The sequence below is a fragment of the Numenius arquata genome, chromosome 1 (genome assembly GCF_964106895.1).
Source record: "Numenius arquata chromosome 1, bNumArq3.hap1.1, whole genome shotgun sequence".
In the NCBI taxonomy this organism is placed as follows: domain Eukaryota; kingdom Metazoa; phylum Chordata; class Aves; order Charadriiformes; family Scolopacidae; genus Numenius; species Numenius arquata.
The window spans coordinates 73976005-73990225 of NC_133576.1; the positions used below are offsets into that span (position 1 = coordinate 73976005).

Genomic DNA, 14221 nt, shown 5'->3' on the forward strand with positions numbered 1-14221 from the left:
GCTACATTGCACTAAAAGGGATCATATGTAGCTGACCCCATTCTTCCACTCTCTTTAATCAGAAATGTTTATGAAATGCCAGATGTACAAGGGCTTGTTGCTTGCTTCACTTTTAATCTCTATTTCGCCTAGCAGCCTTTGCCAGTTATAGCAAAAACTCTTACTCTTCATTTTTAATCGTACATCTTTCAAAAATAAACCCTTAAATATGAGGAGTGGAATTGAGCTGGTAACTAGTTGTCAAATTTAGCCATTTAAAAAAAGTATTTCTGAAAAGAGGGGTCACCCTATTGAATTATTTTAAGAGTATCATACATCTAAAGTATGTCTGTCATGTTTTTTTGTCCTTTAGAAATCGATGAAAGGATTCCTCTTTGCTAAGCTGTATTTTGAAATAAAAGAATATGAACTTGCTAAAAGGTAACATGCATTGATGTATGTTTGTTTTTTTTCTTCTCCAAAGTGTAAGAGAAAAGTTAAATGAATGTACATTAGACCAGAGAAACCAAGATCAGTATCATACTGTTTTAAGGTAGCAATAAATGTGAGTATTGAGTGCTATTCAAATGTTTATAAAACAACTTAAAAGAAGATGAGTTATGTGATGCTGAAAAAATTCTATGGCTTTTTTATTTCTTGTTATGTTATGTAGTTCTTGCCATTTCTGTGAACTACTGATTTTTTTAACAAATACTTGGTGGCAAGTAAGTAGCATCTGTACATGTAAACCAGTGTTGCTTCTTACTTTAACATCCAGGTGAGGTACCTAGAACAAAGTTTGTCTGTACTTCCTGTATGGCAGATGAAGTTATCATTGTAGCTTGGAGCGGAAGGAGTATTGTTGAAAAATACTTGTCATGTAACTGACTTTTTTTCCCCTCCATAGGTATATATCTACATACCTCAATGTACAAGAGAGAGATCCCAAAGCACACAGATTCCTTGGACAAATTTACGAAGCTGAGGATAACATAGAAAAAGCTTTTGGGTGTTATAAGGTCAGTACTACACTGACCCCTAATGTCCTGCTTTATTCCTAACTAGTTTGAATAGCTGGGTATGTTTCTGGGGCAATAACTCGTGCCTGTTCTGTATGGATCATAAGATCAAGTTACTGTTTTCTTTTCTTCTTTTCCTCCTGTGTGTGCATGGGGAAAACTAGCGTTCTGTGGATTTGAACCCAACACAGAAAGATCTCGTGTTGAAGATTGCAGAGTTACTATGCAATAACAACATTACTGATGGAAGAGCAAAATACTGGGTTGAGAGAGCTGCGAAGCTCTTCCCTGGGAGTCCTGCTGTTTACAGGTTGAAGGTAAATTCCAAATCACCTCTGTTGTGTGGCTTAAAGAAACTTTCAGCATCTGACTGAAGTGCTTTTTGCATGTTACCTCACATAAAACTCTTCCTGTCTAAATTGTTTTAGAATCTTTAATATTAAATCTACTAGACATTACTTTCCTTGCCATCTGATACTTTTGACTAGCTTTAAAGAAAGCTGCAGCTACAGGCTTTCATACCTTTTTTAATGTTTCAAAGTGAATCCTCTTCAAAAATGCTGAGAAAGCATGTTAGTTATCATATTTGAGAAGTTAAGATAGACACTACTTGATCTTTCTATCGTGTGACTGACAGGAAGGTAGCAGGCCAGTGAACTCGGGCTTTCTTGCTCTCTGCTGCTTTTTTGGTTTTTAAAATCTGTATTATGATCAACTCTGCAGAATGTGAGAAATGCTGTAATAGCCAAATACTGTCTTAAGTGCTTTCAGTCATGCAATCTCACTTTTGCACAGGTATATTAATTCTGTGTAACTTGGCAGCAACCACCTTGAAGTCTTAAGATGTCTGTTTTTTTTAAGCAAGGGCATCTATGGCTTTATGTACTTTATGTAATACGTGAGAGCTATTAAGAGTAGTGTAGTTTGAGTAATGTAGTCTACGTAGTGGAGGAAAGAAAACTGTCTGGTACTGTAGTTGCTGAAAAGACTGACGTGGGAAATGAGATACTAATGTGTTGCCTTCATGTTTAACAGGAGCGGTTATTGGATTGTAAAGGTGAAGATGGATGGAATCAGCTTTTTGACTTGATTCAAGCAGAACTTTATGCAAGACCAGATGATGTCTACATAAACATCAGACTTGTTGCGCTCTACCGTTCAAATAATAGATTAAGAGATGCTGTGCTCCATTGTCAGGAGGCACAGAAGAAAATACCTTTGCAGTCAAGCTTGGAATGGTGTTCCTGTGTTGTAGAGACATTTGAGGTGTTTAATCATATTTTGATCCTGTGATAGTCTTCCATATCTTTTTAACTGGTCTGTTTCTCTTAGTGTCATTACTCTGGCAGCTATTTCTCAAGTGATTTAACTCCTTCAAATGCAAGTCTACTGAAACCAGTGGAATTACAAAATACTTCTTGGGTTTTTTTTTTTAACTGGAATTTTCTCTCTAAAATTAAGCCTTATAGAGCTATTGAGTTTCTAACTTCAAAAGCTGAGTTAGGTACAGCAGTTCCATTAGGGATAAAATTGCTCAGGCAAATAGTTCCCTGGAACTTTGCTACTGAAGAATATGTTAAGGTCTCACCTGTGAAACTGGATTATGCATTAAATGCTACTAATATGTTTTGGAGAAGTACTGCCCTTGCCTTCATGGAAGGATGACTGTTCCTTATCCTGTGATGAACTTTCTTCTTTAGGAATATCTGGAATCTTTACAAGACTTGGAGTCTGATAAAAATAACTGGAGAGCTATCAAGAAAGATCATCTGCTGGCCTACACCAGCTTTGTCAAAATGACACTTTCTTCTAGAGATGTTCAGGAATGCAGAGAGACACTTGAAAGGTACTGTTTTAACTTTCCTGTAGCTAAAAAAACAACCCATGTTCTCTAAGAATTGTGGGAAGTTTTTGGTCTGTGTTTGTTTTGGGTTTTTTTGGGCCACAAAACATCAAGTTTTGATTTCATGGCTTAACTTGTTTGTGGATGGGTGAGATTCTCTGTACTAGCCCCTAAGAATGGTTCTTACTGTGTTTGAACACCAAGCTATCTTTTGACTGAGATACAAGCCATGTTTGAATAGTCACCACACACCCATGGAGAAGACTTATTGATATCCTAGGTCGATTGACTTTGTGCCTTCTTTCCCTTCAGTAAGAGAATGTTCTGCACTTCACCAGTTGACTAATCCAGATTTCCCAGACAACTTAAAAAAAGAAAAGAAACCACCCAACAAAAAAAACCAACACAAGGGGTGGTTTTCTTTTCTGTTGTCAGCTTTGTCCTGGTCATTTTGTTCTAAATTAACGCAATGCATATTGGAATAATTAGGAACTTTAGGTGTAAGTATAATTGGGAATGCTCTTCAGGGAAAACTGATGATGTTACAGGGTCAGCCGAGCCATCTGACTTCAAGGCATATCATCTGTGGCACACCTAGAGTAGTACAAAATAATGTTTGTAGTCAATGTGTTGATTAAGTTCCATGTTCATTTCTGTTATCTTCCCTTTCTTACTGGCTTTTATTGACTTGCCTTTGTTTCTCAATTATCCAATGGCTATTATATTGCCTTTCGTAAAACAATATTCTTCAGTCTGTTAATCTTGGATGACTATTTGAAGCAACACAGACAATGGATGAAGAATACTTAATGCCCAAGTATGTTTTACTTAATTTTTCTCCTCTAACACTGACCAAAGCCATCTTGGTTTTTCTGCTGCCGTTTTATTAGAGCCTTTCAAGGTGATTACATATGAAGCACTTCCAGATCATTTCCAGGTAATAGAAAGAGTGTTTTAACTGTTTTCTGGAAGGCCTCTCCTGAGTGAAGGTTGTGGACTGGCCTACAGCTGCTCAGATTTCTACAGTATCTTCCATTTTTGAAGAGCCTGTCTAGCTGTATTTTGGACCTTTCTGATAAATGAAGGAAAGGGAAGAGCAGAGTGACTAGTGCCTCCTGTCTGTCTCTAAATCTGCAGTAGTGAACAGGCTTTTCCATTTGGCTTGGGAGAATAGTTTTGAAAGCAGCTGTGCAAAGATGTGCTGAAAAAGACTGTAAATATCTAGGTAATATTTAATATGTTTTACTTCAGTAAACTAAGTTGCGAGCTTTGGGAGTTTGAGACCATTATTGTACTTTCTAGTGCAACTCAGATTTAAGCAACAGAGACAGTATTAACCATTGACTCGTTAAGTTACTTGATTCACAGTTAAATAACATCAACCAAAACCATCTGCTATAACTTTTGCCAGGACTCTGTTTAGAGTGAGTCTTCTCTCTGTTACAGTTTCGATCGTGTGCTTCATTCAGTGAAACCCTATGTGAATGGGGCTGATGAGCTGTCTCGTACCTTTGTGGAAATGAAAGGACAGCTATACATGCATGCTGGAACTTTGCTACTGAAAATGGCCCAGCACAATGAGGCACAGTGGAGAGTTGTGTGTGAACTAGCAGCATTGTGTTATCTGATAAGTTTCCAAGTAAGCAATTTTTCAGCTTATGCCTTTACTTGATGCAGTTCTTGAAGTGTGCTTGTGATACATGTGTTGAACTCCTGCGTTGCTGAGATGAACTGGTGTTTGTGCGCCCAAGGAAAGACTTCTTCCTCCCTCACCAAACTCTGCTCTTTCACAATTCTTTAAAACGTTTCAAATGACACGAATAGAGTAACAGTGTATCTTCAGCAGTTTCCCTTGTCAGAGTAACCTGATTCTTGAAGGCTCGTGAGTTTGTTTCCTGCAGTGTGTTCCCTTTTCTGTAATACAGCTGAACACATACGTTAAGTATTAGACTTATTGCTATAGGGAAGGAAGGGGATGAACTGAATAGTTCCCATATACTTGTGTAGACAGCAGAACTAAAAATCAAGCCTAATTCTTTGCCTTATGAGGTAAAATTGATTGTCCTTTTTATGCCACTGCTTGCATTTCAGGTATTACTTGCTCTTGTATATACTTAATGTTACTTGCAGTAGCTATAATTGTCCACCTCTGGGTTTTGGGCAGATTCCCAATCCACCCACTGGGATATGTAACATAGTACCTTCAAAATGAATTGTGTATTTCTTTTCCGTAGTTTTCTAATGCTAAAAAGAAGCTTGATTCCTAATTCTTAGTGCCAATTTAAGTAATCTGCTCTTAATATGAAAAAGCTGTAACAATTCTGTCCTTACTTCACCAGGTTCCTAAACCGAAGTCAAAACTGATAAATGGGGATCAAACTGGACAAGATATGCTAGAAATATTGGCCTGTGATCGAAAAAGCCAGTCTGGTAATTAATAAAAATAGATACATAGTTCTGTTATAGTGTTATGGATAGTTACTTAAGAGCTAAGTGGTTTTGTTAAAGAACACATTTGTTATCTTGAAATGTAATGTTAACACTTCAATATGCAACAAAATTTTCTAGATTTTGACTACATATGTAAAACAAACCAGTAGTTTGATCTTAACACCTGAAGTGTTTTTTTCTTCTCTTTAGCATGCCAGTAGAGTGTGTTCTCTTTTATTCAAGTGTGGTTTTTTCCCTCCTTTTTTGCCTCTCCAGCACACTAAGATAGAGTTTAACTTTTATGTTCTCGTAATCTACTGGAAATATCTTCTGGCTGCCGATATTATTTTGCAAATGTTGTTAGCCCCAAGAGGAAAAAAAAACACTGCTGTTGCCCTGTCCTTCTATCCTCTTAGTTGTTTATCAGTTTTTCTCTTTTTGCTGCTTAGTATAGACAGTTTTTCAGTCTACAGTCTCTTGCCAGGGCCTAGATGAAAACAAACCCCAGGTTCTATTGTTTCAGAATGGATTTTGAGAAAGATACTTCTACTTGTATTACAGCTACTTATTTTAAGGAAAGTTGCAATACCCCTAGAATAGTAATAAGAAGAAGATGGCTTTGTTTTCCCAAAGAACTGGGTTTACAGATGCCTCAGGATCATAGTCACTAAAGCTTGGAAAGCCTATGTGCTGAAACACCAACCTAATTATGGGGAGAACATAGCTTAACAATTTGTAGGTTTCGTAAGGGGAAATCCTGATTCTCACCCAGCCTTCTGTAGCAAGAACAGTCCAGTGTATCAAATACTACTTTCCTTATGTTTAGTGCTTTATTTATGTGAAGTGATACTTTTGTTTTCTAGGTCATATGCTGCTGAACTTAAGCCATGGCAAGCAAGACTTCTTTAAAGAGATTGTGGAATCTTTTGCAAACAAGAGTGGTTCATTTACATTGTTTGATAGCCTGTTTGAGAGTGGAGCTTCTAGAGAGAGATCTTTTATTGGCACAGATGATATTGGAAATGTCAGTACACAGGCACCAGTGCAAATGGAACTTAATAAATATGATATTGGTAAGAGCTTGCTTTCTGAAACTCAACAGAACTTTCTGTACCAGAAACCCTTCTATAAATACTTCGTATTGCCGCAAAAGACATATACATGGAATAGCTGCCCCAAATTGCCCTGATGTCCTAACCAAGACTTGGACTTTACTGCAAAGTAAAGAAGTGCATCTTGAATAATTCCTTAAAGATTTTGGAGAAATTAAATAGGTTTGCTGTTGGACTGACTATGGCGGGGACGGAAGTGAAAGGGAATCTGAGGGTCAACCCTCAGAAGTTTAAGGGGTTGATGGATTGAGAACTCAGATGAACTGTCTACTTCATATGTTTGGCTAATTTGAAGTTTGTAATCTTTCATGAGTGAAAGTTGCAATTTTGGTGCTCATTGGTCTGCGAAGTATCTTTGGCTGCTCTGACAGTGAAATGTGAAACCCAGCTTTGATCAGATACAAGTCTTGTTGATTTGTAGGAAGTTGACATCTTCATCCAACTTTGTTTTTGCGTAGGTGCTGTTCGAATGTACAATGGCAGTCTCCAGCACCTTGTGTGGCTTGGCTTGCAGTGGAACTCTATGTCGGTCTTACCCCCAATGCGCAAATGGTTAAAACAGCTTTTTCACTTGCCCCAAGAAACGTCAAGACTTGAGACAGATGCTCCTGAATCCATTTGCCTGTTGGACCTGGAAGTAAGTAAACTTTCCAAGTTCTTAAATGTACTATACAATATAAGGTTTTTTTGGTATTTAATACCTTTTATTTATTTATTTTTACAAAAACAGGTATTTCTACTTGGGGTGGTATACACTAGCAACTTACAATTGCAAGAGAAGTTTAATTCTCACTACGGTGCACACCAGCCTCAATTCTTACCACTGCCAGTGTGCAAACAGCTCTATACCGAAAAGCAAAGATCCTGGTGGGATGCCGTTCGTACTCTTATTCAGAGAAAAACAACGTAAGACTTTTTCCATTTCGAAATGTTTGATCAAGCCTTTAGGCAGCTTCTGCTTCAGCAGCTTGGATTGGTACCAAAAGATTCTTGTAAACTAAATGTCTTTTTTGACATATTTTGGACATTGAAGCTTTGTTGTAGTAGGAACTTGATATATTTGAAATTCTAAAAATGGAATTTTCATTTCTAAACTAGAGGCGGGTTAAGACTGAAACTGTGGGCTACATTCATCAAGCAAATGAGATGTGAACAGATGAAAAATAGAGAATACTAATCAAAGAATGTTTCTTTTGATATTCAGACCAGGAACAGCAGCAAAACTGAGGCTTATTGTACAGCATGGAATAAGTACTCTGCGAACACTGGGGAAGCATGGCCTTCAACCTGCCTTAATTATACACTGGGCAAAAAGCCTGCAAAAAACAGTAAGCTGAGATTATTTTTAAATATGTAGAAGGTGATGTGGTTTTCTCTCTTATTTTCCAAACCATAAACAGACTGAGAAGGGAAAAAAACCATCAGATGAGAATGTGTTTATAAGAACTGTTGTTTATTTTGTCAGGCAAATTTGTTGCTAGTTGCCCTATAAAGTACTCCGTCTTTCACTGAATTTCACTGAATTTTTAGAGTTGGAAGGGACCATAAAGATCATCTAGTCCAACTCCCCTGCCGAAGCGGGATTGCCCAGAGCATGTCAGAGCATGTTACTCAGGACTGCATCCAGGCGGGTCTTGAGTCTTGAAAATCTCCAGAGAAGGGGACTCCACAACCTCCCTGGGCAGCCTGTTCCAGGGCTCTGTCACCCTCACCGTAAAGAAGTTTTTTCTCATATTTGAGTGGAACCTCCTATGTTCCAGCTTGTGCCCGTTGCCCCTCGTCCTCTCACTGGCAACCACTGAAAAGAGTCTGGCTCCCTCCTCCTTCAACCCACCCTTTAGATACTTATAAGCATTGGTAAGGTCTCCCCTCAGCCTTCTCTTCTCCAGGCTAAAGAGTCCCAGCTCTCTCAGCCTTTCTTCATAAGGGAGATGCTCCAGTCCTTGAATCATCCTCGTTGCCCTTCGCTGGACTCTTTCCAGTAGTTCCCTGTCCCTCTTGAATTAGGGAGCCCAGTGTGGTGTTATTTTCATATGTTGCTTTATGTAGATCTTGAGAGAAACCTCTCGAGGTTTATCTCAAGTGTCAGAGAAGCACTCTTGGAACTTTGCAAGAAAACAGGAGAAGGATATGTATGAATAGCATTTTGGCTTGAATTTGTTGAAATAACACGTGCTTCTGGTCCCTTTTCTTCACCAGGGCATTAGCCTTAACTCCTTCTATGACCAGAAGGAATACATTGGACGAAGCGTCTACTACTGGAAGAAAGTTTTGCCTATGCTGGAAATCATCAAAAAGAGGAGGAGTATTCCTGAACCTACTGATCCTCTTTTCAAACACTTCCATAGCGTAGACATTCAGGTACAGATTGATTAAGCCAAGGTTGAAGTATGAGAGGGTCTATGTCAGAAACTTACATAATTGTGGCATTTTTCTCTGCATTGTACAACTCATGTTGTTATTAGCGTAAAACTATTAATGATGAGATTCGGTAGTATCAGTGTCTGATAAAGGGAGGGGGGAGTATATAAAACTATATGCATATGATTGGAAGGCACTGAATACCATTCATATCAACTTACTTTGAAAAGTATTTTTCCTGTATTATAGGAAGAAAAATAATAATGAATGTTTCATTCCATTGTGAGGTATGAGTTGTCTTTCACTTCATAGGTCTTTCAGGTTGCAGCATATGAAGAAGAGGCACGTATAGCATTTGCAATGTTGGATGCAGTTGATGGGAAAACTGATGATGCTTTATTAGCATTTGAAGCTATTAAGAGTGTAGTTTCATACTGGAATCTTGCCGTGGTAAGTTTATAAATTGCATTACCCCAAAATGCTTTGCTTCATTCAGTTGCCTTCCAACACCCTAATTAATCTGCATCCTGTTCTTCAGATCTTCCAAAGAAAGGCAGAAGAGATTGAAAATGATACCACGCTGCCAGAAGAGCAAGAAGAACACAAAACCTATCTTCTTAAAAGCAAGCATTATCTAATGAAGATCCTTGAGGAAAGCTCCTCAGATATGTCAGTAACAGAGAAAGTAAGTAATTTTTGCTTTAAAAACTTGCTTCAAGTGATGCAGTGCCTTTGGTTACTGTTACAAAACAAAATTGTTTTTATTGATGTTAGCTTTTTTAGAACAGGCTTTGCAATAAGGCAAGTTGAACTTACATCTTTGCTCAAGACAAATATCCTTTTTAATACCAGTGGGTTGATAAACTCCGGGTAACTTCTGTAACTTACCAGATCATGCAATATTCTGACTACTCTGTGGTGAAAGCTTTAATGTAAACAAATAGTTTTTGCCACTATCTTTTTATAGAGGTCAATACTTTGAAAAAATAGAATTAATGTTTGTGTGAATTGTTTTCTTACATTAATCTTAACAGATTTAGAGCTTTGCTGAAAATCAGTATTTGTGTAATGAAAGCCTTGTGAATTGTTCAGCCAGAATTCTGGATGTAGTCTGTTTTGCTCTGAGGGAGAATTGCAATTGTGACTCATGTTTCAAATAACTTTCTAGCTGCCGGTGTCTATCGAAACTGTGAGGGAAATGCTAGATACAGTGATCCAGGAACTTGGCGAGAATGCTGAAGAGGGAAGTCCTGCCTTCAGAAATGGTCTGTCACGAGCTGTAGACTCAGAGATGAAACATTCCACTCCATCACCAACTAAGTTCTCCCTTTCACCAACTAAGAGCTACAAGGTATATTAGCCAGCTATTATTTCAGGGAATTGCTGTGCTTGAATAAAAATTCACAAGATTCGATTAGCTTTTTCTTTTTTCTAGTTTTCTCCTAAAACTCCTCCTCAGTGGGCAGAAGATCACAGATCTATACTTCAAATGATCTGTCAGCAAGTGGAAGCTTTAAAGGTAAACAAGTTTGTCACCGTATTCAGTGAAGAACAGTTGACTTTTTAGTTATAGTAAAGACTTAGTGATAATATTAGTGATAAAGCGTAACTTACAGTTCCTAGACTATTATTTAAATCAGTGGATTTATCTTCTGTGAACTTCTTCCTAAATTGAGTAAATCTTTTGCTTAAAACTTCTTATTTGGGACTTGTGTAGGGCTGCAGAGGCAGGCCTTCTAATGACTATGCAGAAAGAGTTACGTTTTCACCAGCTTGGTTCTCATCTGCTTGGCTCTGGTATTTTTTACTTCTGGCTTTAGAACACAATCTTAGTACTTTGTACTGCATGGGCAGATCTTGGATGATTCTGGCAGGTATCTCTTGATTTTATTTATTTATTTATCTATTTCCTGAGCTTAAACATGCTTTTGAGTAGAAAATGGGTAAGGATTGTTCCATATGTTTCCTTCTACAAATACCTATGTAATATATGCTTACACTTTTGGCACACTGTCTTGACAGAATGAAATGCAAGAAATGAAACTTAATAATTCCAACTCAAATACATCATCTCATCGGTGGCCTGCTGAAAGCTATGGAACAGATACAATGTCAGAGGGTTATCAGAGAGCACAAAATCTTCATGAAGCTCCGTTAACAGGTAAGTTGTGGCTGAATTTTTATCGAAGTGCTTAGCTAAACCAAGTAAGACTTGAAAATATTGCAGAAATGTTCTAGTGATTCACAATTAAAATCTGATTGCTGGGGAGGGTCCATTCAGAGCAACAACAATTAAAAAAATCAAGTATGAACAGTTTTCCTGATGTTCCTTTTTAGTTGCTACCACTGGCCCGTCTGTATACTACAACCAGTCACCTGCCTATAACTCTCAGTATCTTCTCAGAACTGCAGCAACCAATGTAACACCAACAAAGGTGAGAACAAATATATCCACTTAAGATACCTGCAATGATCTAGTGAAAATGACTGCTTTTCATTCTATAGGTAGTTGGATGTAATTATAGTCCCTTAAATAGTACTTAATAAACTTGGACTGCTTGGGATAAACTGATCTTTCCGCTTAATTTTGGGGATGCGTTTGGGAGAGAAAGTCAGCAAAAAAAGTCTGTAATATGTTAGTACATGTCCCCTACAGGGTATATGTCATAGCGCTTCATTCCCACCCTTCTCCCCTTGCCTGCCCAGTAGTATGGCAAAAGAGAATGGAGTTTTCGAGGCTTTTTTGATTAAAAAAAAAAAACAAACACTACTTGTCTCGTGCCCCTTTTTAATGCTTGTTTTCAGATGCCCTTCAAGGTTTAAACTAATCAGTTAAACTAAGTTAAAATTAGTTTAGATGCAAACTTGTATGTAAGTATGCCCTGCTTTTAAGAGTACATATTATGCGGGCTTCAGCACAGTAAGACTTTGTTTCTCTGTGTTGCTATGATAAGCAAAGCAATTGTTTTCTGCATTTTCTTTAGGCTCCTGTCTATGGCATGAACCGACTTACACCTCAGCAACATATATATGCTTATCAACAACCGATGCATACGCCACCTCTGCAAAACCCTCCTGCTTGCATGTTTTCCCAGGAAATCTATGGCACGCCTCTGCGTTTTGATTCTCCCGGTACTGGACTAATTTCTCCCCGTGGAGGTGATGATTACTACAATTATAGTGTTCCACAGGCAAGCACAAATCCACCATTGCCTGAACCAGGCTATTTCACAAAGCCTTCCGTCGCGCCACCAACTGTAAAGCCTGCAGAATCAAAAGGGATAGAATTTCCAAAATCTGTCAAATTCGGACAGCCAGGAACAGCAGAAGGACCAAAACAATCTCTGTCAACACCAGCACAGTCAAGTCAGCCAATTTTTAAATTCAACACTAACTTCAAGTCTAATGATGGAGACTTTACCTTTTCTTCTCATCAAGTTGCAGTGCAGCCTCCTAATGCAGCTTTTAATGGCAGCGAAAGCCTCTTGGGTCTTCTGAGATCTGATAAACCTTTACAGGATGATAGATACATAGAACAAAAACCAGTTAACGATCACATGAATGGCCAAAGAAATGTCTTCAGTTTTAGCAATAAACATATTCCAGGCGTGTCTTTTAGAGAAAGCATAGCACAAAATGCACACAGACCCCTGGATTTTGAGAAGAGTGATATGCTTAGTGCCCAAGAACCAAGCAAGCCTGTGTTTATGACTTCGGATTTGGCCAATAAAAGTCATGAAACAGAGGGAGGAAGCACCCATGGTGGAGATGAGGATGATGATGGTCCTCATTTTGATCCTGTGGTGCCACTCCCTGACAAGATTGAAGTAAAGACAGGTGAGGAAGATGAAGAAGAATTCTTCTGCAACAGAGCCAAGCTATTTCGTTTTGATGCAGAATCTAAAGAATGGAAAGAAAGGGGTGTTGGAAATGTGAAAATACTGAAACATAAAGTATCTGGCAAATTTCGTCTCTTAATGAGACGGGACCAAGTGCTGAAAATCTGTGCAAATCACTACATAAATACTGATATGAAATTAACTCCAAATGCTGGATCAGATAAGTCATTTGTGTGGCATGCTTTAGATTATGCGGACGAGTTGCCAAAACCAGAACAGCTTGCAATTAGATTTAAAACACCTGAGGAAGCAATGCTTTTCAAAAGTAAATTTGAGGAGTCACAGAATATTTTAAAAACCTTGGGGTCAAATGTTGACATATCTGTGACTCAGAGCAGTGGGACTGCAAGAGAAACAACAAATCAGGACACCAAGGAGCCTAGCAGATCCATTTCTGGGACCCCGAACTTTAGCTTTCAGCTTCCGAAAGATGGGGTGAGCAGTGAATCTGATAGCAAGGGCAGCCTAACAGGTCCATCAACTGCCTCTGACCCTACCACTTTTTCATTTGGAAAGGAAGCCCCGCAAACCTATTCTTTCGGTGGTTTTGGGCAGCATCTGTTGAAGAAAGATCAATGGGAATGTAAAGTATGTTCAGTTCCAAATGAATCAACTGCAAAGAATTGTGTATCATGTCAAAATCCAAATCCAGAAACACATGGCGCCCCATTAACTGACTCTGCTGCAAGTTTCAAGGCCAGTGTTAACACTGTGCAGGACAAATTTGGATCTGCTTTTGCTAAGAAAGAAGGTCAATGGGACTGTGGTGTCTGTTTAGTAAGAAATGAACCCACTGCCTCCAAGGGTGTTGCCTGTCAGAATGCAAACAATACTAATACAGGGGTATCTGGTCAACAAACTTCATTTAAATTTGGCCAACCAATTGCTCCAAAGGCTATTCAAAATGACTCAGGAACTGCTTTTCCTAAAAAAGAAGGTCAGTGGGACTGCTCTGTATGCCTAGTCAAAAACGAAGCAAAAGATGTGAACTGTCCTTCTTGTCAGAATCCTAACTCGCAAGCTCAACCAAATGTGCCTATGCCTACTGTTCAGGCATCCCCTGCTCCCAGGTTTGGTTCCATTGCTGATGCAAGTAAGCCACAGAAAAATGGATTTGAAGGGCTTTTTGCTAAAAAGGAAGGGCAGTGGGATTGTAGTACTTGCCTTGTGAGGAATGAGGGTTCTTCACCAGCCTGTGTAGCCTGCCAAACACCGAATCCATCTGCTAAGTCCGCTGGTGATGCTTCATCAATTCCTACTTTTGGCTTGAAAAGTAAATTATCTGAACCTGATGGAGGGCAGTTGGGAACAGGCTTTAAGTGTGATTTCTTAGAAAAGGGCTTTAAGTTTGGTCATGCTGAGCAAGGCAAGACACCGTCATTTACATTCCAGATTCCTTCTGATACTGAAACTAAGCCTGCAAAGGAAGGATTTAGATTTTCAATGCCGGTGCCTGCAGATGGATTTAAATTTGGGATACAGGAGACTAGTAAAAATACCACTAAGAAAGATGAGCCATCCAAAGAGTGTACAACTGGCTTCTTAAAAAGCACTGATGGAAAAGACAAAAAGGAACTG

At 38.7% G+C, this 14221-nt stretch overlaps 1 protein-coding gene across 1 annotated transcript in view; it reads left to right on the forward strand.

Annotated features, from left to right (window-relative positions):
* Positions 1 to 14221, forward strand: part of RGPD4 (RANBP2 like and GRIP domain containing 4) — a 31276-nt gene that overhangs the window by 373 nt on the left and 16682 nt on the right. The window contains exons 2-20 of the mRNA XM_074145265.1: positions 353 to 420; positions 887 to 998; positions 1163 to 1315; positions 2034 to 2264; positions 2699 to 2844; positions 4288 to 4480; positions 5181 to 5271; positions 6135 to 6344; positions 6842 to 7020; positions 7114 to 7289; positions 7588 to 7711; positions 8583 to 8744; positions 9057 to 9194; positions 9283 to 9429; positions 9913 to 10095; positions 10180 to 10263; positions 10767 to 10905; positions 11082 to 11179; positions 14036 to 14169. Coding sequence (XP_074001366.1) covers positions 353 to 420; positions 887 to 998; positions 1163 to 1315; positions 2034 to 2264; positions 2699 to 2844; positions 4288 to 4480; positions 5181 to 5271; positions 6135 to 6344; positions 6842 to 7020; positions 7114 to 7289; positions 7588 to 7711; positions 8583 to 8744; positions 9057 to 9194; positions 9283 to 9429; positions 9913 to 10095; positions 10180 to 10263; positions 10767 to 10905; positions 11082 to 11179; positions 14036 to 14169 — 2768 coding nt within the window. The remainder of the gene's footprint in view (positions 1 to 352; positions 421 to 886; positions 999 to 1162; positions 1316 to 2033; positions 2265 to 2698; positions 2845 to 4287; positions 4481 to 5180; positions 5272 to 6134; positions 6345 to 6841; positions 7021 to 7113; positions 7290 to 7587; positions 7712 to 8582; positions 8745 to 9056; positions 9195 to 9282; positions 9430 to 9912; positions 10096 to 10179; positions 10264 to 10766; positions 10906 to 11081; positions 11180 to 14035; positions 14170 to 14221) is intronic.